Source organism: Lolium perenne, chromosome 6, assembly GCF_019359855.2.
Source record: "Lolium perenne isolate Kyuss_39 chromosome 6, Kyuss_2.0, whole genome shotgun sequence".
Classification (NCBI taxonomy): Eukaryota; Viridiplantae; Streptophyta; class Magnoliopsida; order Poales; family Poaceae; genus Lolium; species Lolium perenne.
Genome location: NC_067249.2, coordinates 142,865,194 through 142,890,895, shown reverse-complemented (window position 1 = coordinate 142,890,895; position 25,702 = coordinate 142,865,194). Strand labels below are relative to the sequence as shown.

The 25,702-nt window shown below is 44.6% G+C and overlaps 1 protein-coding gene across 4 annotated transcripts; it reads right to left on the bottom strand.

Annotated features, from left to right (window-relative positions):
* Positions 1-14,530: 14,530 nt before the first annotated feature.
* LOC127307377 (uncharacterized) lies at positions 14,531-16,574 on the bottom strand. 4 transcript variants are annotated; one of them, XM_051338109.2, is made up of 5 exons: positions 16,457-16,574; positions 16,106-16,336; positions 15,734-15,826; positions 15,523-15,624; positions 14,531-15,409 (listed from the first exon to the last, which is right to left on the bottom strand). In XM_051338109.2, the coding sequence occupies exons 1-4, from the start codon at positions 16,501-16,503 to the stop codon at positions 15,543-15,545; spliced, it is 453 nt and encodes a 150-aa protein (XP_051194069.1). In that variant the 5' UTR covers positions 16,504-16,574; the 3' UTR covers positions 14,531-15,409; positions 15,523-15,542. The 4 variants fall into 4 exon arrangements, with proteins under 4 accessions (XP_051194069.1, XP_051194068.1, XP_071678825.1 ...); XM_051338108.1 differs by having other exon boundaries at positions 16,445-16,565; XM_071822724.1 differs by having other exon boundaries at positions 16,423-16,548.
* Positions 16,575-25,702: the final 9,128 nt, after the last annotated feature.

Genomic DNA, 25,702 nt, shown 5'->3' with positions numbered 1-25,702 from the left:
TCACCGCCATCTTCACCGCCATCGCTGCCTCCATGATGAGGAGGGAGTAATCCACCCCCGAGGCTGAGGGCTCCGCTGTAGCTATGTGGTTCATCTCTCTCCCATGTACCTCAATACAATAATCTCATGAGCTGCTTTACATGATTGAGATTCATATGAGTTTTGTATCACTACTATCTATGTGCTACTCTAGCAAAGTTATTAAAGTAGTTCTATTCCTCCTGCACGTGTGTAAAGGTGACAGTGTGTGCACCGTGTTAGTACTTGGTTTATGCTATGATCATAATCTCTTGTAGATTGCGAAGTTAACTATTGCTATGATAATATTGATGTGATCTATTCCTCCTACATATGCATGAAGGTGACAGTGTGCATGCTATGCTAGTACTTGGTTTAGTCTTTTGATCTATCTTACACTAAAGGTTACTAAAATATGAGCATTATTGTGGAGCTTGTTAACTCCGGCATTGAGGGTTCGTGTAATCCTACGCAATGTGTTCATCATCCAACAAAAGTGTAGAGTATGCATTTATCTATTCTGTTATGTGATCAATGTTGAGAGTGTCCACTAGTGAAAGTGTAATCCCTAGGCCTTGTTCCTAAATATCGCTGCTCATTTGCTTGTTTCTTGTTTCTTTGTGTTACTACTGCTGCAATACTACCACCATCAACTACACGCCAGCAAGCTATTTTCTGGCACCGTTGCTACTGCTCATATATATTCATACCACCTGTATTTCACTATCTCTTCGCCGAACTAGTGCACCTATTAGGTGTGTTGGGGACACAAGAGACTTCTTGCTTTGTGGTTGCAGGGTTGCATGAGAGGGATATCTTTGACCTCTTCCTCCCTGAGTTCGATAAACCTTGGGTGATCCACTTAAGGGAAAACTTGCTGCTGTTCTACAAACCTCTGCTCTTGGAGGCCCAACACTGTCTACAGGAAAGGAGGGGGAACGTAGACATCACCGGCCTAGGGCCCGGTCGGACCGGCCTCGGCGCCGGGACAACTGGTCTGTGGCCTGGTCGACCGGCCGGTGCGCCGGTCGTGCGGCTGGAATAAGTGGGGAGGAAGTTAAGCCTTGGGGATCTTCTTACTCACTTCCCCCCTTTCACCATAGCCACCATGGCCGCCGCCTCCACCATCTCCACCTCTCCCTAGGGCCTTCCCACCACTAGAATCCCCTCAAACTTCACCCAATCATAGATCGGGATCTCTCAAGCATCTCCACCAAGGGATTTGGTGTCTCTCAAGCTACATTTGGAGATTTTGGGGATTTGGCCCTCAAGCTCTACCTAGGTGTTCTTCTTGTTCCCTTGAGCAAGGAGGACCATGTCTTCGGATGATTGGAGTGGTGAGGACCGTGGCACTGATGCCAAGAGAGGAAGGCATACGGGGCCTCCAGCACGACGTACTAGCGGTCGTGTGCCTTCCGGTGCACCTCCGCCTACTGGCCCTGGCAGCTCATCTGGAAGAACCAGGTCAATTGCCAACAAGAAAAGAGATAAACAGGCAGCACAAGAAGATGATCTTACTGAGACATTGCCATCGTTTAATGTTGGCGATGTACATGTTGGTGCATGGAGAAGACTTATTGAGGACAACCCCTATCGCTATGAGGCACCCACTTACACAGGGGGAGATAAAAATTTCTGGACCAAGACACAGCAAGTGATGTGGGAAGAGTACTACGACACCCGAGAGCACATGAAGAATGCTACCATTGTGATGCCCAAGGCCATCAAAGATGTTCTTACAATGCATGAAGCCACCAAGTATCGCTTTGTGGTTCAGACCTTGAAGCGGATGGGGATGTATGAGCTCATGTGCCTGACGCCTACTGATGGGTGCTATTGTCCAATCCTGGTGAGGCAATTTCACTGCACAGTGTTTTTACATGATGATGCAGCTCGCACTATGACATGGATGACAGGCAAAGAGAAATACACTTGCAACTATCTTGATTTCTGTGAAGCCATGGGGTTTGGTGGTGGTCGTGCTCGTGGTTTCAAGATATACTCTCAGCAGAGGTTCAATAAAGGGGACATTGCCTTTTGCTATCCTCCGGAACCCACAGCTGGCCCTCCCACTATTTCTGGCATGTACTACTCCTACCTTTTACTTTCCAAGCTATTCCGTGAGAATCTCATCAGCAAGTCCGGCGATACAAGTGAATGTCGTGCATACCATCTGAACTTGATGTACTACTGCCACCCTGAGCACCAGAAGACCATTGATGGCTGTGATCTCCTCTACTATGAACTGAGGCGCTCTATTCACGAAAGGATGACTCCTAACTATCCTCAGTACATTCAGCTGCTCATCAACAAGGTTGTGCAAGCACCTCTCAATACGCAAGGTGAACGGGTCAAGATGGAAGCCTTCAAGGTACCTATCCAAGGAGATAGACCGGACATCGCCTTCATGATGCCTTCTAAGCGCCGGTCCAAGGAAAGTCATGATCCTGCTAGCTCCAGCTACTCTAGGCGCCCACAGCATGGTGTCTCACGGATCCTCTCCAGCCTGTGGCAGATGTGCAAAAACACCAATGATGTTGCACATCAAAGTCTTGCTTTGAACCAGGAGACAAGGAGGCGCCAAAATGAGTTCATGGCTGCAAGGAATGCCCCTGTTCCTCCTCCTGGCCCCGAGATGGAGCCTGTGCATGCACCTAATTGGGAGATGCCTCCCATTACTGATGAGATGCTCCAGAACTTTGATCCCTCCTTGTACATTTTTGGTGGTCATCCTCCCCGCCATGCTCAGGACCCTGATACTTCTGGCCATATGAACAATGATGATGAAGACGAGGATCAGTATGGTGATGATGATGATGAAGAGGATGATGATGATGGTGATGGTGATGGCAGCTCTCCCGCCGTGGGGCACGAGTTCTATTGATGGGAGCGCTAGCATCTCTCCTCTTTTCTTCGCCTTTTTGGTGTTCCGATGCCAAAGGGGGAGAAGAGAGTAGAGTCTAGGATTACGCGGGGTCCTTGGTTGCACAAGCCATGCTTGCCATTTTATTTGCTTCTTATTTGGCTTGTGCTTATTTGGTTGCCTTTTTCATTCCAAGAACCATTTGCTACTTTAAGTAATTCGTGTATGGACATGTACCTATATCCTTAATCTCTATGTTAGGATGATTATGTGTGCTATGCTTATATATCTTGATCTGCACATCTCCATACCATGCTTGTTTCCTAAAGATATTGGGGGAGCTTCTCATGTTCCACAAATGTTGCACTTTGCATTCAAACAAAAATTCTCCAAGTGCACACATTATGGGGGAGCTATCTCAATATTTTATATGGAATCAAGGTTTAAAGCTTATCATAATATCTATATGTGACTCTAGCTCGGTTTGTCATCGTATACCATAAAGGGGGAGATTGTAAGGGTATTTTACCCTTATCCATTATTTTGGTAACTATGACACCGTGCTAGAGTATTTGGACTAATACATGTCTACAAGATGATTCCCAGGTATTAGTCAAAGAGGTACAATGGTATATCAATGGAACAAGAAGGCAATGGGAGACCCCCCACTTCGATGAAAAATCAACAAGGGGTTTCCAGTGCATGGCCGGTCCCTGGCCCGGTCAGACCGGCCCTGGCACCGGCCAGCCCGGCGCCGACCGGCCCCAGCGCTTGTGCCAACTGGACAGAATCCAGTAAGGGTGGGTGCGCACCCGGTCAGCGTCCGGTCGCCAGCCCGGTTTGGACCGGCCAATCCGGTCCCTGGCCCAGTCGCACCGGGTTCCAGACCGGGGTGCTCCGGCGTCCAACCGGTCTCCGCGCTTGAGCCAACCAGGCACGATCCAGTAGCTCCAGAAGCCCGCCCGATCGAGCCCCGGTCCCAGCTCCGGTTGAAACCGGCCAGTCCGGTCGGTGGCCCGGTGATACGTCTCCAACGTATCTATAATTTCTTATGTTCCATGCTAGTTTTATGACAATACCTACATGTTTTGTTCACACTTTATGTCATTATTATGCATTTTCCGGAACTAACCTATTGACAAGATGCCTAAGTGCCAGTTCCTGTTTTCTGCTGTTTTTGGTTTCAGAAATCCTAGTAAGGAAATATTCTCGGAATTGGACGAAATCAACGCCCAGTATCTAATTTTTCCACGAAGCTTCCAGAACACCGGAGAGAGACCAGAGGGGAGCCAGGGGGCCCCACACGCCAAGGCGGCGCGGCCAAGGGGTGGGGCGCACCCCCTATTGTGTGGCCCCACCAGGGTCCCTCCGAGGCTGCCTTTGCACCTACTTAAGGACTCCGTCGCGAAAACCCTAAAGGAATAAGCCACGATACGAGAAAAGTTCCAGAGCCACCGCCATCGCGAAGCCAAGATTCGGGGGACAGAAGTCTCTGTTCCGGCACCCTGCCGGGACGGGGAAGTGCCCCCGGAACGCATCTCCATCGACACCACCGCCATCTTCATCAACGCTGCTGTCTCCTATGATGAGGAGGGAGTAGTTCTCCATCGAGGCTGAGGGCTCTACCGTTGCTATGTGGTTCATCGCTCTCTCCCATGTGATCTTTATGTGATCATGAGCTTTGTGATCTAGTTGAATATCATCTATTTGCTACTCTAGTGATGTTATTAAAGTAGTCTATTCTTCCTTCATGATGTAATGTGGACAGTGTCTGCATCATGTAGTACTTGACGTAGGTTATGATTGTGATCTCTTGTACATTGTGAAGTTAACTATTACAATGATGGTATTGATGTGATCTATTCCCCCTTTCATAGCTAATGTTGACAGGCGCATGCAATGTTAGTACTCGGTATAATTGCGTTGGACTATCATGCACTCTAAGGTTATTTAAATATGAACATCGAATGTTGTGGAACTTGTTAACTCCGGCATTGAGGTGCTCTTGTAGCCCTACACAAGGAATGGCGTTTGTCATCCAACAAGAGAGTGTAGAGAAAGTAGTATTTTTTTATTCAGTTATGTGATCAATGTTGAGAGTGTCCACTAGTGAAAGTATGATCCCTAGGCCTTGTTTCCAAACATCGAATCTCCGTTTATTTACTGTTCTGTTGCATGTTTACTCGCTGCCATATTTATTTCAGATTGCTATTACCACTCATGTACATCCATACTACTTGTATTTCACTATCTCTTCGCCGAACTAGTGCACCTATACATCTGACAAGTGTATTAGGTGTGTTGGGGACACAAGAGACTTCTTGTATCGTGATTGTAGGGTTGCTTGAGAGGGATATCTTTGACCTCTTCCTCCCTGTGTTCGATAAACCTTGGGTGATTCACTTAAGGGAAACTTGCTGCTGTTCTACAAACCTCTGTTCTTGGAGGCCCAACACTGTCTACAGGAATAGAAACGTGCATAGACATCAAGCTATTTTCTGGCGTCGTTGCCGGGGAGGTAAGGTAAAAGGTACTCACATCCTCCGACTACTAAGCTATTTTCTGGCGCCGTTGCCGGGGAGGAAAGGTAAAAGGCACTCATACTCCGGTCCCAGGTAACTAAGTTATTTTCTGGTGCCGTTGTGAGTGCTATTTCCTTTAGATTCTGCAATTGCATCTTTTTGTTTCTTGTTTTACACTAGTAAGGCATAATGGAAAACAACTGTGAGCTTTTTAATCTATTTCCTGAGTTAAGACATGGATGGTTTGATGCGAAAATTAAAAAAAACCTATGGAACCTTATTTGCATGCTAGTAGAAATGATATTAGTATGAACTCTTTGAACACCATTGTTGCTAATGCTATGGAAAATTCTAAGCTTGGGGAAGCTGGTTTTGATGAGCATGATATCTTTAGTCCCCCAAGTTTTGAGGAGAAAATTTTCTTTAATGATACTTTACCTCCTATTTATGATGATTATAATGATTTTGGTCTTTTGGTGCCGCCTACTATGGAGAGTAAATTTTATTATGATTATACTATGCCTCCTACACTTGATGAGAATAATAATGATAGCTACTTTGTTAAATTTGCTCCCACTACAACTAATAAAATTGATTATGCTTATGTGGAGAGTAATAATTTTATGCATGTAGCTCATGATAAGAATGTTTCATGTGATAGTTATATTATTGAGTTTGTTCATGATGCTACTGAAAATATTTATGAGAGAGGAAAATATGGTTGTAGAAATTTTCGTGTTACTAAAACACCTCTCTTTTTGCTGAAAATCTTGAAGTTACACTTGTTTTATCTTTCTATGCTTGTTGCATTATGCTTCATGAATTTGTTTATTTACAAGATTCCTTTTCATAGGAAGTGGGTTAGGCTTAAATGTGTTTTGAATTTGCTTCTTGATGCTCTCCTTTTGCTTCAACTCTCATACTTATGTGAGCATCATTAAAATTGCCGAGCCCATCTTAATGGCTATAAAGAAAGAACTTCTTGGGAGATAACCCATCTGTTTATTTTGCTACTGTTTTGTTGTGTCTTGGAAGTTGTTACTACTGTAGCAACCTCTCCTTATCTTATTTTATTGCATTGTTGTGCCAAGTAAAGTCTTTGATAGCAAGGTTCATACTAGATTTGGATTACTGCGCAGAAACAGATTTCTTGCTGTCACGAATTTGAGTAGAATTCTCTGTAGGTAACTCAGAAAAATCTGCCAATTTACGTGGGTGATCCACAGATATGTACGCAACTTTCATTCAATTTGAGCTTTTTCATCTGAGCAAGTTAAGTGCCCCAGAAAAATTCGTCTTTACGGACTGTTCTGTTTTGACAGATTCTGCCTTTTATTTCGCATTGCCTGTTTTGCTATGTTGAATGGATTTCTTTGTTCTATTAACTTCCAGTAGCTTTGGGCAATGTCCAGAAGTGTTAAGAATGATTGTGTCACCTTTGAACATGTGAAATTTTGATTATGCACTAATCCTCTAATGAGTTTGTTTTGAGTTTGGTGTGGAGGAAGTTTTCAAGGGTCAAGAGAGGAGGATGATATACTATGATCAAGAAGAGTGAAAAGTCTAAGCTTGGGGATGCCCCCGTGGTTCATCCCTGCATATTTCAAGAAGACTCAGGCATCTAAGCTTGGGGATGCCCAAGGCATCCCCTTCTTCATCGATAACTTATCAGGTCACCTCTAGTGAAACTATATTTTTATTCAGTCACATCTTATGTACTTTACTTGGAGCGTCTGTTTGCTTTTGTTTTTGTTTTTGTTTGAATAAAATCGGATCCTAGCATTCTTTGTTTGGGATAGAGACACGCTCCGCTGTTTCGTATGAACACATATGTTCTTAGCTTTATTCTTAATGTTCATGGCGAAGGTTGAAAACTGCTTCGTTCACTGTTATATGGTTGGAAACAGGAAATACTTCATGTGGTAATTGGTATAATGTCTTGAATAATTTGATACTTGACAATTGTTGTGCTCATATAGATCATGTTTAAGCTCTTGCATCATGTACTTTGCACCTATTAATGAAGAACTACATAGAGCTTGTTAAAATTTGGTTTGCATGATTGGTTTCTCTAGAGTCTAGATATTTCCTGGTTAAGGTGTTTGAACAACAAGGAAGACGATGTAAAGTCTTATAATGCTTACAATATGTTCATATGTGAGTCTTGCTGCACCGTTTTATACTTGAGTTTGCTTCAAACAACCTTGCTAGCCTAGCCTTGTATTGAGAGGAATTCTTCTCGTGCATCCAAATCCTTGAGCCAAAAACTATGCCATTTGTGTCCACCATACCTACCTACCACATGGTATTTCTCTGCCATTCCAAAGTACATTACTTGAGTTCTATTCTTTGCCTTTGCAATACATATCTCATGGGAAAATAGCCTTAAAAACTATTGTGGTATTGAATATGTTGCTATGTATCTTCTTTCTTATAAGTTGCTTGTTGAGCGGTAACCATGTTTCTGGGGATGCCATCAACTTTTTACACCTTTGTTGAATATCATGTGAGTTGCTATGCATGTTCGTCTTGTCTGAAGTAAGGGCGATTTTCATGATCAAATGGTTTGAGTATGCATATTGTTAGAGAAGAACATTGGGCCGCTAAATAAAGCCATGAATCATGGTGGAAGTTTCAGTTTGGACATTAATCCTCAATCTATTATGAGAATATTATATGTTGTTGAATGCTTATGCATTAAAAGAGGAGTCCATTATCTGTTTTCTATGTTGTCCCGGTATGGATGTCTAAGTTGAGAATAATCAAAAGCGAGAAATCCAATGTGAACTTTCTCCTTAGACCATTGTACAGGCGGCATAGAGTTACCCCTTTGTGACACTTGGTTGAAACATATGTTATGCAATGATAATCTGTGTTAATCCAAGCTAATTAGGACAAGGTGCGAGCACTATTGGTATTCTATGCATGAGGCTTGCAACTTATAGGATGTCTTATACATAACGCATATGAATTATTACTACCATTGACAAAATTGTTTCTATGTTTTAAAAATGAAAAGCTCTAGCACAAAAATAGTAATCCATGCGAAGGGCCATTCTTTTACTTTATGTTGAGTCAGTTTACCTACTTCTTTCTATCTTAGAAGCAAACACTTGTGTCAACTGTGTGCATTGATTCTTACATGTTTACTAATTGCACTTGTTATATTACTTTATGTTGACAACTATCCATGAGATATACATGTTACAAGTTGAAAGCAATTGCTGAAACTTAATCATCCTTTGTGTTGCTTCGAAACCTTCTACTTTGAATCTATTGCTTTATGAGTTAACTCTTATGCAAGACTTATTGATGCTTGTCTTGAAAGTACTATTCATGAAAAGTCTTTGCTATATGATTCAGTTGTTTAGTCATTGTCTTTACCATTGCCTTGAGTCACTTCATTCATCTCATATGCTTTACAATAGTATTGATCAAGATCATGTTGGTAGCATGTCACTTAAGAAATTATCCTTGTTATCGTTTACCTACTCGAGGGCGAGTAGGAACTAAGCTTGGGGATGCTTGATACGTCTCCAACGTATCTATAATTTCTTATGTTCCATGCTAGTTTTATGACAATACCTACATGTTTTGTTCACACTTTATGTCATTATTATGCATTTTCCAGAACTAACCTATTGACAAGATGCCGAAGTGCCAGTTCCTGTTTTCTGCTGTTTTTGGTTTCAGAAATCCTAGTAAGGAAATATTCTCGGAATTGGACGAAATCAACGCCCAGTATCTTATTTTTCCACGAAGCTTCCAGAACACCGGAGAGAGACCAGAGGGGAGCCAGGGGGCCCCACACGCCAGGGCGGCGCGGCCAAGGGGTGGGACGCGCCCCCCTATTGTGTGGCCCCACCAGGGCCCCTCCGAGGCTGCCTTTCCGCCTACTTAAGGACTCCGTCGCGAAAACCCTAAAGGAATAAGCCACGATACGAGAAAAGTTCCAGAGCCGCCGCCATCGCGAAGCCAAGATTCGGGGGACAGAAGTCTCTGTTCCGGCACCCTGCCGGGACGGGGAAGTGCCCCCGGAAGGCATCTCCATCGACACCACCGCCATCTTCATCAACGCTGTTGTCTCCTATGATGAGGAGGGAGTAGTTCTCCATCGAGGTTGAGGGCTCTACCGTAGCTATGTGGTTCATCTCTCTATCCCATGTGATCTTTATGTGATCATGAGCTTTGTGATCTAGTTGAATATCATCTATGTGCTACTCTAGTGATGTTATTAAAGTAGTCTATTCCTCCTTCATGATGTAATGTGGACAGTGTGTGCATCATGTAGTACTTGGCGTAGGTTATGATTGTGATCTCTTGTAGATTGTGAAGTTAACTATTACTATGATGGTATTGATGTGATCTATTCTCCCTTTCATAGCTAGTGTTGACAGGAGCATGCTATGTTAGTACTCGGTATAATTGTGTTGGACTATCATGCACTCTAAGGTTATTTAAATATGAACATCGAATGTTGTGGAGCTTATTAACTCCAGCATTGAGGTGCTCTTGTAGCCCTACATAATGAATGGTGTTTGTCATCCAACAAGAGAGTGTAGAGAAAGTAGTATTTGTTTATTCAGTTATGTGATCAATGTTGAGAGTGTCCACTAGTGAAAGTATGATCCCTAGGCCTTGTTTCCAAACATCGAATCTCCGTTTATTTACTGTTCTGTTGCATGTTTACTCGCTGCCATATTTATTTCAGATTGCTATTACCACTCATATACATCCATACTACATGTATTTCACTATCTCTTCGCCGAATTAGTGCACCTATACATCTGACAAGTGTATTAGGTGTGTTGGGGACACAAGAGACTTCTTGTATCGTGATTGCAGGGTTGCTTGAGAGGGATATCTTTGACCTCTTCCTCCCTGAGTTCGATAAATCTTGGGTGATTCACTTAAGGGAAACTTGGTGCTGTTCTACAAACCTCTGCTCTTGGAGGCCCAACACTGTCTACAGGAATAGAAGCGTGCGTAGACATCACCCGGTCTGACCGGTCTGTGCGCCGGCCTGTCCGGCGCCAAATCCGGTCGACCGGGTTTCTCGAGGAATCTGATGATGTGTCAAGTGAGCAATGGCCATATTTAAAGTGACACTATAAATAGCCCTTCTCCTACCTCTGGAAGGGTAGGCACTACACTACAAGCTGTTCTTGAGCTCTCTCTCTCATACTCCATTGTTAGAAACACCAAAAGCCTCAGATCTCCCTCCTCCTCCACCCAAACTCAAATCCCTCCGAGGAAACGATAGAGGAGGACCCGATCTACAGTTCTACCAAGCCAAATCTCATTCCCCCTTGTATTCATCAAGAAGCTTGCTATCTAGGGTTCCTTGGAAACCCTAGGTGTGCAAGAGTGGTCCGGAAGCATCCGGGCTGTGGAATTGCTCCTGACAAGATTGTGAAGGTTTGGAGGCTACCTCAAAGTCTACCACAAGTGAGTGAGCTATTCTTTCGTGGGATAGGCTCCGGAGAATATGGTGAGCCTTCGTGGCGCGGGGAATCCTTCGTGGGACCTCCACTCCTCCAAACGTGACGTACCTTCTTGCAAAGGAAGGGAACACGGGAATAAACCCTCATCTCCTCGTGCTATCGGTTATCTCTAACCGATCTCTTTACTTGTGATTTAACTGCCTGTGAGAGCCTCCGTGTTCGAGTTAGTTGTATCCTCATATAGGTTGTTTCACCTAGTTTGCATTAGGCTCACCTTTATATTCCGCAAATCCTAATATTGCAAAGAAAGAATTAAAATCTGTAGAAACCTATTCACCCCCCTCTAGGTTTACCATCTCTGAACTTTCACCATGCTCTAACTTACCTTTGAATTATTAAGATATTATGACAGACCATGAAGAGATACAAGGTTGACCAAGACTAAGAGTGAAGATTGAATTCAAGTTGGTCAACACATGAAGTATAAGGATAGTACCACTTTGGATCATGTGATCTAGATTGTAGGAGGTAAGCCTTCTCAATTATGCTTCATGAGATAACTCACTATATATATGCATTTGTGTTGTTCATGTGGGTTAGGTATCGTTTCATGGGCATGCATCAAGAGTATGATCTCATATAGCCCATGAGGGGATGGCATCAAGCTTGGATGTCATCAAGGTTGTGAAGGACAAGTTCAAGATGATCATATAGAAGATATCATGCTTGAAGCTTGCCGTCCATTTAGTGATAATGGACTTGTGAAGATGTGCTTCAAATGAAGCTTTGCCATAGTGATGTATGGGGGAGAAATCATGAGTCTTCAAGAAGCGACAATGATCAAGTGGGCATTCCGGCTTGCATGAAGCATGAAATGTCATCATCAAGATCAAGCGTGATGCGCAAGGCAAAGGTATGGCATTGCTAGGTTTTCCTTTTAAAGGTCTCAAGGTGGTTGTTGAGAGACCGGGTTACAGGATAGATAGCCGCACTATCAAGAGGGGCTTTCGGTTGAGTAACTTGATCGCATCATCTTAGGGAGCTCAATCATTTGCATATCTTGCATCCCTATATTCTTGTTACTTCTTGGTGTTTCTTTATTCGGGGTTCTTGAGCTTGTTGCTAGCTTATGTAATAGAACACCGAAAAGAAGCTAGAACAACAGAGATACGATTCACCAGTTTCGTCTGAGGTGGCTGCGATATGGGTCGAGGGTATGACCGTGTCATATCATAAGCTCCTAGAAAAAAATAAGTACCCGAAGCGACACACCATGGTGTTGAATCATATGATGCATAACCTGTGTGGTGTCCTTTCATGGCCACGCGAAACGTAGCATCAAGATCCTCACCATCAAGAACAATGGAAAAGGAAAGACCAAAAATTGTAGGAAATCTTGTAGATTTGTAGCAAATCTTGTATACCAATGGCTATAGGGCATCTAAGAAAAAACAAATTGTTCGAAGCATGCAGTCCTTAAAAAATATCCCATGTGGTACATTCTTGTATCTCGTAGAGTCCTCTTAATACGAGACATACATCGGGTCGTGCCATAGAGTCCTTAATCCAGTCCTTAATCGAGGCTTACATGGTGAAGTATCATAGAGTACTTTCTTAAGGAATGTATCCTCTCCGGGTATCGATAATCATGAATATGTTGGCACGTGACCATCAAAAAAAGGTGTACACCCACTTCATGGCCTATAGTCTCATCTCAAAAAGAGCATACAATGCGCAAGTAAAAATATCTTAAGAGGGTGCCCCCACCCCAACTCAATGTAGACACCTAAAAGTTTAACATGTGGTACTTATCTAAGCGATAAACAGATTGACGTGTTGATATTTATTCCATGTGGTCCTTATCGAAGTACCCGAGACGTACATCAGGATGTACCATAGAGTCCTTAATGGAGGACTACGTTCGTAAGGGGTCAACATGAAGCGGTAGAATTGTTGACATGCGCCCCATCAAAAAAGGCATAAAGCAAGCACATGGTTAGTTTCATCTCAAAATAGGAGACACAACCTTTAGAAAAAACTACGTGGTCTAATTATCAAGTCGCGTAGTTTTCATAAGGTCCTTAGCAATTTGATTTTATTGTACACGGTGAAGTATCATAGAGTACTTAAAGAATGTATCCTCGTCAGGTATCGATAATAATGAATATGTTGGCACCATAAAAAAAAGGCGTAAACCCACTTCACGGCCTGTAGTCTCATCTCAAAGAGGACACAATACGCAAAAAAATACCTTAAGAGGATACCCCCACCCCAAATCTATTTCAACAACTAATATTTTAGCATGTGGTCCTTACCTAAGCTATAAGCAGGTTTACATGTTGATATTTATGCCATGTGGTCCTTATCAAATTACTCGAGACGTACATCGGGTCGTGCCATAGAGTCCTTAATCCATGATTACGTTAGTGAGGGGTCGATATGAAGCGATAAAATTGTTGACATGCGCCCCACCAGAAAAGGTATAAAACACAACAAGGTTAGTTTCATCTAAAAAAAAGGAGACAAAGCACATCGAAAAAGATACGCGTTCTGATTACCAAGTCCATTAAAACCCATAAGGTCCTTGCCACAATAATCAAATTGTACACGGTGAATTACCATAGAGTACTTACTTAAAAAATGTATCCTCGTCGGGTATTGATAATATAGTCCTTAATCCACGAATGAACACCATCGGTATTACCTAACGACTAGTTGTTGAAATGCAACCCATCAAAATAGGGCATAAATCATCGACATGTCCTCTAATTTAATATGAGGATGAGACTGAAGTAAAATTTGATACACATATCAGATCCTTAAAACCATTCTTAGTCTATAACTAATACCGAACCCTAATGTTTTTTCCATGGGGTCCTTAACAAAGTGAAGACTGAGGACTATATGCTAACGAGAAATAGAATGTCGTACAACAAGATGCGGTCCTTAACAAATCGGCTTGTTTCTTAGATGCGGTCCAATCCAAGCCATCTCTAGCTCACACATTAAACATGTTATAGCGCTCCGAGTATCCTCCTGCACCCTGGCCATTCCCTCGATATCAAATCAGCATGCCATGCTTCATTCAGAAAAAAGGAAACACCCCCACGGTACACTGTCAAATCTGTAAAGTGTTACATGCAAAAAAAAAAACTAGACTCATTACATGACTGACAGAACACCCGCCATATGTACTGCCTATTACAAATGTAGGTCTAATCAGCCAATGAATAATACCAATGTTATAATTGGGTCGCGCCAAAAAAATCAGTGAACACGAAATGTGTTAGCCTGAAGAACAAACAGCGAGTTATCTCACTGGTTCGTCACCATATACCCCTTTGATAGACAAACATTTTTCTTATGACCAGCAATTTAATATGAGGATGTTCTCTAATTTAATATGAGGATGAGACTGAAGTAAAATTTGATACACATATCAGATCCTTAAAACCATTCTCAGTCTATAACTAATACCGAACCCTAATGTTTTTTCCATGGGGTCCTTAACAAAGTGAAGACTGAGGACTATATGCTAACGAGAAATAGAATGTCGTACAACAAGATGCGGTCCTTAACAAATCGGCTTGTTTCTTAGATGTGGTCCAATCCAAGCCATCTCTAGCTCACACATTAAACATGATATAGCGCTCCGAGTATCCTCCTACACCCTGGTCATTCCCTCGATATCAAATCAGCATGCCATGCTTCATTCAGAAAAAAAGGGAACACCCCCACGGTACACTGTCAAATCTGTAAAGTGTTACATGCACACAAAAAACTAGACTCATTACATGACTGACAGAACACCCGCCATATGTACTGCCTATTACAAATGTAGGTCTAATCAGCCAATGAATAATACCAATGTTATAATTGGGTCGCGCCAAAAAAATCAGTGAACACGAAATGTGTTAGCCTGAGGAACAAACAGCGAGTTATCTCACTGGTTCGTCACCATATACCGCTTTGATAGACAAACATTTTTCTTATGACCAGCAATTCCACAGTTGGAGCACCGTGCCTCTCGCCTAGGCTTCTTAGAGCTCCTCTCAACAGAGGGGCATCTCCCCATCTCCCAGCATTATGTTACCTGTTGCAGCACAAGGAGCAAAAACGAGTCCTTGGCACACTCACCTCATATCCAGGCTTGGCTCTTGCTGAGGTGGGTCGGCCTAAATCTTCCTTCTTGTATGGAGCAATCATGTCTGGGTTGAGACTAATCCGTTTTGGAGCATCACCATGAGCAGATGTGTCATCGATGATTTCGCCCATACCTGATGCATGAATCCTCTGTTCCAGCCCCAGACCATCACTTATCCTGCTTGCCTCTGAGATCTTGGGCATTGCATCTAACATACTGCTCATAGCAACTTCGAATGACTCTGGATTCGAGTCACCTAACTATACCATCTCAAGTGCAGTTCCCGTAGAGCGTGGTGTGGCGGAAACTTGTAGACTGCACCGCATGACTATCCTTCTGGTACAATGCATGCATTTCTGGTCCATCTCTGCATTATGTGACAACCTGGTATTTCGGTTCTTCCCAAGAAGGATAGGACCTGCAACCACATCACAACGTAAAATTTGTTAGCATATAGTCCTCATTCATGACTGTTTCACCAATCCCCGGTTGGATGGTATTTCCATGGTACCTAGTAGATAGATAACTTACCCTTATAACATGGCAACAAATCATACCCATATGCTCATACATCCCACATTGGCATAAACACCATAATCCTCTTGTGTATTCAGTTCTTCCTCTTCTGGTGAACTGCATAAACAGGTGCAGATAAATCAGTCATCAGGACGTCCTAAGCAGGAGGATAATGCATTATATATGCTCAGGAGTACTGATCCTTCAGCCTCTGAATAATCAGTACCTCTTCTCCCCCGTATGCGGTGATGCGTTAGTTTCAGTATATAGACCATATGGAATGTCATTCTCCAACTCTTGTGGTTCAATATCACATCCCCTGCAATATCAATTGGACCATGCCTTGTATTAATCTCTGTTCTAAGCTGGTGTAGATAGTGCTGTGTTTTTTAGTCGCCACTGTCTAATAAATGTGATTCTAGACGGAACTATGAGCTATTCAAAGCATCCTTATACGCAAACAACATGGTTGAATATTGTGGAAAACCCAAGCAGTACGATATCACCCGATCCTGACCCGATCCCTCAATTCCTACTCGCCATGTAAGAACCACACCTGAGCAGAATTTGCAGATGTTAAAAACCTAAGTCGACTCACCTGTTGTCCCATGACCCCGGGGGTGGCGGCAAACCTGCGAGGCTGGAAGCTAGCGGCATCTTCCGTCGATGTCCTGGAACTTCCGCCCGGTCCTCGACATAGCTCACCGCCGCCGCCGCTGCTCCCATAGCTACCGGAATCACCGCTCCGGCTTGGGCTGTAGACGGAATTTCCGACCGCATGGCGTCTTCTCGTTCGATCCAGCCCGAATCTATACCTGGAAACTCAATGCTGGAGGTGGAATCGGGAGATGGCATCAGCGGAGGTGCGGCTTCAAATTCTCCATCAAATTGTACAATGGGAATTATAGATCTGACTTGAGAACCAGCTGAGTGAAACCTTGAGCTGTACCATGGGGCCTGCATCGCCGGCGCCGTCTGGATCTTCCAATTCGACATCTGCGGGCAACTCCTCGCTCCCTAAGGGCATCTCCAACCGGGCGACCCATCCCGCGCCCGCGCGTCCGGATGGGTCCAGCCGGACAAAAAACCGGCCCAGCGCGCGGACCCATCCCTAAAATGGATGCCCGCGGCGTCCGGATCGACGCAAACCCGGCCCAAATCTTGGCCGGGTTTGCGTGGCCGCGGACGCGAAAGGCTGGTCGCTCGCGTCCACCCCTTGTCCGCCCCTGGCCCGCGTGTCATAGGCATGAACAATATTTTTCATTAAAAAGAACTCATTACATTTTTTTTTGTAGCTACTACTTCTATCCTAAATACGTACGGGGCCGGTGGGCTCGCCGGCGACTCCTCGCCGGCTCGCCGTCGGGGCCGTGGATTTCACTCGACGCGGGCGGCCTGTACGCGTGAGGATTCCACTCCAGCTTACGGGCAGGGTGGCGCGGCAGCGGCGAGCGCGCGAGGCGCGAAGGCGACGGCGCGGGCGGCGGCGACGGCGGCGCGGGCGGAGGCCACCATCCTCCTCCTTTCCGTCCGCGCACCTTTGGCGCGCTCGCGCTCCGCCTCTGCGGCGAGAATCATCCGCTTCCCGCATAGCTCCACCTCATGCAGAGCGGCGCGTTCCATAGCGGTGCGCGCCTCCCGGGCGGACGCGTCCGGCGGCACAGGGCCTCGTGGTTCTCTGCCGCCGGCACATGCGCTCTTGCCGGCCGCGCTCCGCCGACTCAGCATCCTCCCGGGCGCGCCGCTCGGGGACGGCATCCGGATAAGGTGACGGGCTGCTCGCATAGCGAGCAGCTCGTTCTTCGCCGAGGAGGTCGCCTAAGCGGCGGCGGCCGGCCCGCCGGATGCCCTCGTGCTCCTTCGTCACGCGCGTGAGGTCGGCGAGTCGCTCCTCGATGGCAGCGTTGATGTTCGCCGGCGCGAGGTCCTCCTCGTTGACGGGCTCCTCCGCGGCGGCCGCCCTCCTCCGCGGCCTCGTACCCGGCCGCCGTCCGCGGTCTCGTGCCAGCCCTCCGCGGCCGCCTCCACCATCTCCGCGTCACCGGCCTTCTGTGCCGCCGCCTCGGCAGCGACGCGGAGCGCCTCGTCATCGGCGACCCACCGCGAGTCCGCGCGCTCCTCCTCCACCGTCCGCGGGAACCTGGCCCGGGCGGCGAGGGAGAGCTTGGCCCATGTGGCCTGCAGGGTGCACGGCATGGTGACGGAGAAGGTGGAGGGGAGAGGATGGTGTTGCGGTCTGTGTGAGACCGCCGCCGTCTTTTATAGCCGGCGGCCTGGCGGGAAACTTGGGCGGTCGCTCGCGCCAATGGCGTTTTCGCGCGCGCGGGAACCTTGGTGCGCGCGGGAACTTTCCCACGCGTTCCACCGCCCACCATGGCTGTCCCGTCGAGGCCTGCCATGGCGCAGCGCCTGATGTCTACGTTCCCCCTCCTTTCCTGTAGACAGTGTTGGGCCTCCAAGAGCAGAGGTTTGTAGAACAGCAGCAAGTTTCCCTTAAGTGGATACCCAAGGTTTATCGAACTCAGGGAGGAAGAGGTCAAAGATATCCCTCTCATGCAACCCTGCAACCACAAAGCAAGAAGTCTCTTGTGTCCCCAACACACCAATAGGTGCACTAGTTCGGCGAAGAGATAGTGAAATACAGGTGGTATAAATATATAGTAGCAGTAGCAACGGTGCCAGAAAATAGCTTGATGGCGTGTAGTTGATGGTGGTAGTATTGCAGCAGTAGTAACACAGTAAAACAGTAAACAAGCAGTATTTAGGAGCAAGGCCTAGGGATTACACTTTCACTAGTGGACACTCTCAACATTGATCACATAACAGAATAGATAAATGCATACTCTACACTCTTGTTGGATGATGAACACATTGCGTAGGATTACACGAACCCTCAATGCCGGAGTTAACAAGCTCCACAATAATGCTCATATTTTAGTAACCTTTAGTGTAAGATAGATCAACAGACTAAACCGAGTACTAGCATAGCATGCACACTGTCACCTTCATGCATATGTAGGAGGAATAGATCACATCAATAATATCATAGCAATAGTTAACTCCATAATCTACAAGAGATCATGATCATAGCATAAACCAAGTACTAACACGGTGCACACACTGTCACCTTTACACACGTGCAGGAGGAATAGAACTACTTTAATAACACATCACTAGAGTAGCACATAGATAGTAGTGATACAAAACTCAGATGAATCTCAATCATGTAAAGCAGCTCATGAGATCATTGTATTGAAGTACATAGAGAGATTAACCACATAGCTACCGGTACAGCCCCGAGCCTCGATGGAGAACTACTCCCTCCTCATGGGAGCAGAAGCGGTGATGAAGATGGCGGTGGAGATGGCAGCGGTGTCGATGGAGAAGCCTTCCGGGGGCACTTCCCCGCTCCGGCAGCGTGCCGGAACAGAGATCCTGTCCCCCAGATCTTGGCCTCGCGATGGCGGCGGCTCTGGAAGGTTTTCGTGGGTTTCGTCAATTGGTGTAGGGTTTTTACGATCCAGGGGCTTTTATAGGCGGAGAGGCGGCGCGGGAAGGTCGAAGGGGGCCCACACCCTAGGGGCGCGCCCCCTAGGCCGCGCCGGGGTGTGGTGTGGTGGCCCTGCCTCCCTTCTCTGGCGGTTCTCGTGTGTTACGGATGCTTCCGGGTAAAATAGGAACCTGGGCGTTGATTTCGTCCGATTCCGAGAATATTTCGTTACTAGGATTTCTGAAACCAAAAACAGCAGAAAACAGGAACTGGCACTTCGGCATCTTGTTAATAGGTTAGTTCCAGAAAATGCACGAATATGACATAAAGTGTGCATAAAACATGTAGATAACATCAATAATGTGGCATGGAACACAAGAAATTATCGATACGTTGGAGACGTATCAGCATCCCCAAGCTTAGTTCTGCTCGTCCCGAGCAGGTAAAACGATAACACAGATAATTTCTGGAGTGACATGCCATCAAAATCTTGATCATACTATTTGTAAAACATATGTAGTGAATGCAGCGATCAAAACAATGTATATGACATGAGTAAACAAGTGAATCATAAAGCAAAGACCTTTCATGAATAGCACTTCAAGACAAGCATCAATAAGTCTTGCATAAGAGTTAACTCATAAAGCAATAATTCAAAGTAAAGGTATTGAAGCAACACAATGGAAGATTAAGTTTCAGCGGTTGCTTTCAACTTATAACATGTATATCTCATAGATAGTTGTCAATGCAAAGCAATATAACAAATGCAATATGCAAGTATGTAAGAATCGATGCAAAGTTCACACAAGTGTTTGCCTCTTGAGGTGGAGAGAAATGGGTGAACTGACTCAACATTGAAAGTAAAAGAATGGTCCTCCATAGAGGAAAAGCATCGATTGCTATATTTGTGCTAGAGCTTTGATTTTGAAAACATGAAACAATTTTGTCAACGGTAGTAATAAAGCATATGCATCATGTAAATTATATCTTATAAGTTGCAAGCCTCATGCATAGTGTACTAATAGTGCCCGCACCTTGTCCTAATTAGCTTGGACTACCTGGATTATCACCGCAATACATATGCTTTAACCAAGTATCACAAAGGGGTACCTCTATGCCGCCTGTACAAAGGTCTAAGGAGAAAGCTCGCATTTGGATTTCTCGCTTTTGATTATTCTCAACTTAGACATCCATACCGGGACAACATAGACAACAGATAATGGACTCCTCTTTTAATGCTTTAAGCATTCAACAACAATTAATTCTTTTCTCATTAGAGATTTGAGGATGTTTGTCCAAAACTGAAACTTCCACCATGGAACATGGCTTTAGTTAGCGGCCCAATGTTCTTCTCTCACAATATGCATGCTCAAACCATTCAACTCAGAGTAGATCGCCCTTACTTCAGACAAGACGAACATGCATAGCAACTCACATGAAATTCAACAATGAGTTGATGGCGTTCCCCAGTAAACATGGTTATCGCACAACAAGCAACTTAATAAGAGATAAAGTGCATAATTACATATTCAATACCACAATAGTTTTTAAGCTATTTGTCCCATGAGCTATATATTGCAAAGGTGAATGATGGAATTTTAAAGGTAGCACTCAAGCAATTTACTTTGGAATGGCGGAAAATACCATGTAGTAGGTAGGTATGGTGGACACAAATGGCATAGTGGTTGGCTCAAGTATTTTGGATGCATGAGAAGTATTCCCTCTCGATACAATGGTTTAGGCTAGCAAGGCTTATTTGAAACAAACACAAGGATGAACCGGTGCAGCAAAACTCACATAAAAGACATATTGAAAACATTATAAGACTCTACACCGTCTTCCTTGTTGTTCAAACTCAATACTAGAAATTATCTAGACCTTAGAGAAACCAAATATGCAAACCAAATTTTAGCATGCTCTATGTATTCCTTCATTAATGGGTGCAAAGCATATGATGCAAGAGCTTAAACATGAGCACAACAATTGCCAAGTATCACATTACCCAAGACTTTTATAGCAATTACTACATGTATCATTTTCCAATTCCAACCATATAACAATTTAACGAAGAAGAAACTTCGCCATGAATACTAAAAGCTAAGAACACATGTGTTCATACGAACCAGCGGAGCGTGTCTCTCTCCCACACAAGCATGATGTAATCCAATTTATTCAAACACAAACAAAAACAAAAACAAACCGACGCTCCAAGAAAAAGCTCATAAGATGTGATGGAATAAAAATATAGTTTCAGGGGAGGAACCTGATAATGTTGTCGATGAAGAAGGGGATGCCTTGGGCATCCCCAAGCTTAGACGCTTGAGTCTTCTTGATATATGCAGGGATGAACCACCGGGGCATCCCCAAGCTTAGAGCTTTCACTCTTCTTGATCATAGTATATCATACTCCTCTCTTGATCCTTGAAAACTTCCTCCACACCAAACTCGAAACAACTCATTAGAGGGTTAGTGCGCAATAAAAATTAACATATTCAGAGGTGACACAATCATTCTTAACACTTCTGGACATTGCATAATGCTACTGGACATTAGTGGATCAAAGAAATTTATCCAACATAGCAAAAGAGGCAATGCGAAATAAAAGGCAGAATCTGTCAAAACAGAACAGTTCGTATTGACGAATTTTAAAATGGCACCAGACTTGCTCAAATGAAAATGCTCAAATTGAATGAAAGTTGCGTACATATCTGAGGATCATGCACGTAAATTGGCTTAATTTTCTGAGCTACCTACAGGGAGGTGGACCCAGATTCGTGACAGCAAAGAAATCTGGAACTGTGCAGTAATCCAAATCTAGTACTTACTTTTCTATCAACGGCTTAACTTGGCACAACAAAACACAAAACTAAGATAAGGAGAGGTTGCTACAGTAGTAAACAACTTCCAAGACACAAAATAAAAATAAAGTACTGTAGCAAAATAACACATGGGTTATCTCCCAAGAAGTTCTTTCTTTTCAGCCATTAAGATGGGCTCAGCAGTTTTAATGATGCACTCATAAGAAATAGTATTTGAAGCAAAAGAGAGCATCAAGAGGCAAATTCAAAACACATTTAAGTCTAACATGCTTCCTATGCAAAGGAATCTTGTAAATAAACAAGTTCATGAAGAGCAAAGTAACAAGCATAGGAAGATAAAACAAGTATAGTTTCAAAAATTTCAGCACATAGAGAGGTGTTTTAGTAACATGAAAATTTCTACAACCATATTTTCCTCTCTCATAATAACTTTCAGTAACAACATGAGCAAACTCAACAATATAACTATCACATAAAGCATTCTTATCATGAGTCTCATGCATAAAATTATTACTACTCCCAACATAAGCATAGTTATTCTTATTAATTGTAGTAGGAGCAAATTCAACAAAGTAGCTATCATTATTATTCTCATCAAGTGTAGGAGGCATAGTATTATCATCATAAAAATTACTCTCCATAGTAGGCGGCACTAAAAGACCAATATCATTATAATCATCATAAATAGGAGGCAAAGTATCATCAAAGAAAATTTTCTCCTCAATGCTTGGGGGACTAAAAAGATCATGCTCATCAAAACCAGCTTCCCCAAGCTTAGAACTTTCTATATTATTATCAACAATGGTGTTCAAAGCGTTCATACTAATATTACTACCAGCATGCAAATAAGATTCCATAGGTTTTTTAATTTTCGCATCAAACAATCCATGTTTTAAATCAGGAAATAGAATAAGAAGCTCATTGTTGTCCATTATGCCAAACTAGTGTAAACAAGAAACAAAAAGATGCAATTGCAGGATCTAAAGGAAATAGCTTCGAGCACAAACACAATGGCGCCAGAAAAGTACTTTACCTGGAACCGAAGTATGAGTGCCTTTTACCTTTCCTCCCCGGCAACGGTGCCAGAAAAGTGCTTGGCGCGTAGTTGACGAGGGAGGAAAAGTGCTTAGTTGCCGGGCTTGCCAATGTGTGAGTGCCGTTTACCTTCCCTCCCCGGCAACGGCGCCAGAAAAGTGCTTGATGTCTACGTTCCCCCTCCTTTCCTGTAGACAGTGTTGGGCCTCCAAGAGCAGAGGTTTGTAGAACAGCAGCAAGTTTCCCTTAAGTGGATACCCAAGGTTTATCGAACTCAGGGAGGAAGAGGTCAAAGATATCCCTCTCATGCAACCCTGCAACCACAAAGCAAGAAGTCTCTTGTGTCGATGGTGGTAGTATTGCAGCAGTAGTAACACAGTAAAACAGTAAACAAGCAGTATTTAGGAGCAAGGCCTAGGGATTACACTTTCACTAGTGGACACTCTCAACATTGATCACATAACAGAATAGATAAATGCATACTCTACACTCTTGTTGGATGATGAACACATTGCGTAGGATTACACGAACCCTCAATGCCGGAGTTAACAAGCTCCACAATAATGCTCATATTTTAGTAACCTTTAGTGTAAGATAGATCAACAGACTAAACCGAGTACTAGCATAGCATGCACACTGTCACCTTCATGCATATGTAGGAGGAATAGATCACATCAATAATATCATAGCAATAGTTAACTCCATAATCTACAAGAGATCATGATCATAGCATAAACCAAGTACTAACACGGTGCACACACTGTCACCTTTACACACGTGCAGGAGGAATAGAACTACTTTAATAACACATCACTAGAGTAGCACATAGATAGTAGTGATACAAAACTCAGATGAATCTCAATCATGTAAAGCAGCTCATGAGATCATTGTATTGAAGTACATAGAGAGATTAACCACATAGCTACCGGTACAGCCCCGAGCCTCGATGGAGAACTACTCCCTCCTCATGGGAGCAGAAGCGGTGATGAAGATGGCGGTGGAGATGGCAGCGGTGTCGATGGAGAAGCCTTCCGGGGGCACTTCCCCGCTCCGGCAGCGTGCCGGAACAGAGATCCTGTCCCCCAGATCTTGGCCTCGCGATGGCGGCGGCTCTGGAAGGTTTTCGTGGGTTTCGTCAATTGGTGTAGGGTTTTCTGATCCAGGGGCTTTTTATAGGCGGAGAGGCGGCGCAGGAAGGTCGAAGGGGGGCCCACACCCTAGGGGGGCGCGCCCCCCCCCTAGGCCGCGCCGGGGTGTGGTGTGGTGGCCCTGCCTCCCTTCTCTGGCGGTTCTCGTGTGTTCTGGATGCTTCCGGTAAAATAGGAACACGGGCGTTGATTTCGTCCGATTCCGAGAATATTTCGTTACTAGGATTTCTGAAACCAAAAACAGCGAGAAAACGAGAGCGGCACTTCGGCATCTTGTTAATAGGTTAGTTCCAGAAAATGCACGAATATGACATAAAGTGTGCATAAAACATGTAGATAACATCAATAATGTGGCATGGAACACAAGAAATTATCGATACGTTGGAGACGTATCAGCGCCGCGCAAGGAAGACGAACCACGTGGCGTCTCTTTGGGTCGCCGCGTTGGGCGCAGCGTGCGACCCAAACGGACACGCGGACGCGGGGCGCTGTCCGCGTGTCCGGGCGGCGACCCAAACGGCCCAAAACGGACGGCCCAGCGCGTCCGTTTGGGTCGCGCGGTTGGAGATGCCCTAACACCCAAAATCTGCGGGCACCTGGTCCTATCACTCGTAGAAAAAGAGGCTTCCGTCCAGCCCCATTAGTCGCGAAAGTATAGGAACCGCGACTAATGGAGTCTTTAGTCGCGGTTCGCCTCCCTAACCGCGACCAAAGGCCTGGGCCCAGGGCGCTCGGTGGCCAGCTGGTGCACGTGAGGCGCTTTAGTCGCGGTTGGCCTGGCCAACCGCGACTAAAGGTTCCTGAAGGCCTTTAGTCGCGGTGGGCCAGGCCAACCGCGACTAAAGCCCCACCCCTACATATACCGTTCAGCCCACATCACTTAGCCATTTGGTGCCACTTCTCTTCACAAACTTCACATGGGGGTGTAGGTTTGCTTTTGGCTCCTCTTATGCACACAAAGTGTTTGATAAAATGCCCCAAGAGCATGAAACAAACATGATATGAAGTGTCGGAGCCACACTTGAGCTTCCTCATTTATTTTTTCCTCCTCGATCGCGGTTAGCAACTTGAACCTTTCATATATATGTGTCATTGATAAAATATTCATGTGTGTAGTTCATTGTTTAATTTCTATTGTTTGTAGCTAGTTAGTTTAACAAATGCATGATGGTTAATTACATATTTTATATTATAATAATGCAGATGAATCGGCAATGGATGTACGGTAACCTACTCTCCGACGAGTTCACTACGGGTTTGAAAGATTTCCTCGTAGTGGCTAATGCGAACAAGCAGAAGGGTTTTGTTATCTGTCCATGTGTTGACTGTAAGAATCAGAAGGGTTACTCTTCCTCAAGAGAAGTTCACCTGCACCTGCTTCAGCACGGTTTCATGCCAAGCTATAATTGTTGGACCAAGCATGGAGAAAGAGGGGTTATAATGGAAGAAGATGAAGAAGGGGATGATTTCATCGATGAAAACTATCTTGATCATTTCGGTGATACTTTCATGGAGGATGCTGAAGGTGAAGGGGAAGGTGAAGGGGAAGGTGAAGAAGAGGCACGTGATGAGCCCGCTGATAATCTTGGTCGGACCATTGCTGATGCACGGAGAAGCTGCGAAACTGAAAAGGAGAGGGAGAATTTGGATCGCATGTTAGAGGATCACAAAAAGTCGCTGTACCCCGAATGCGATAATGGTCT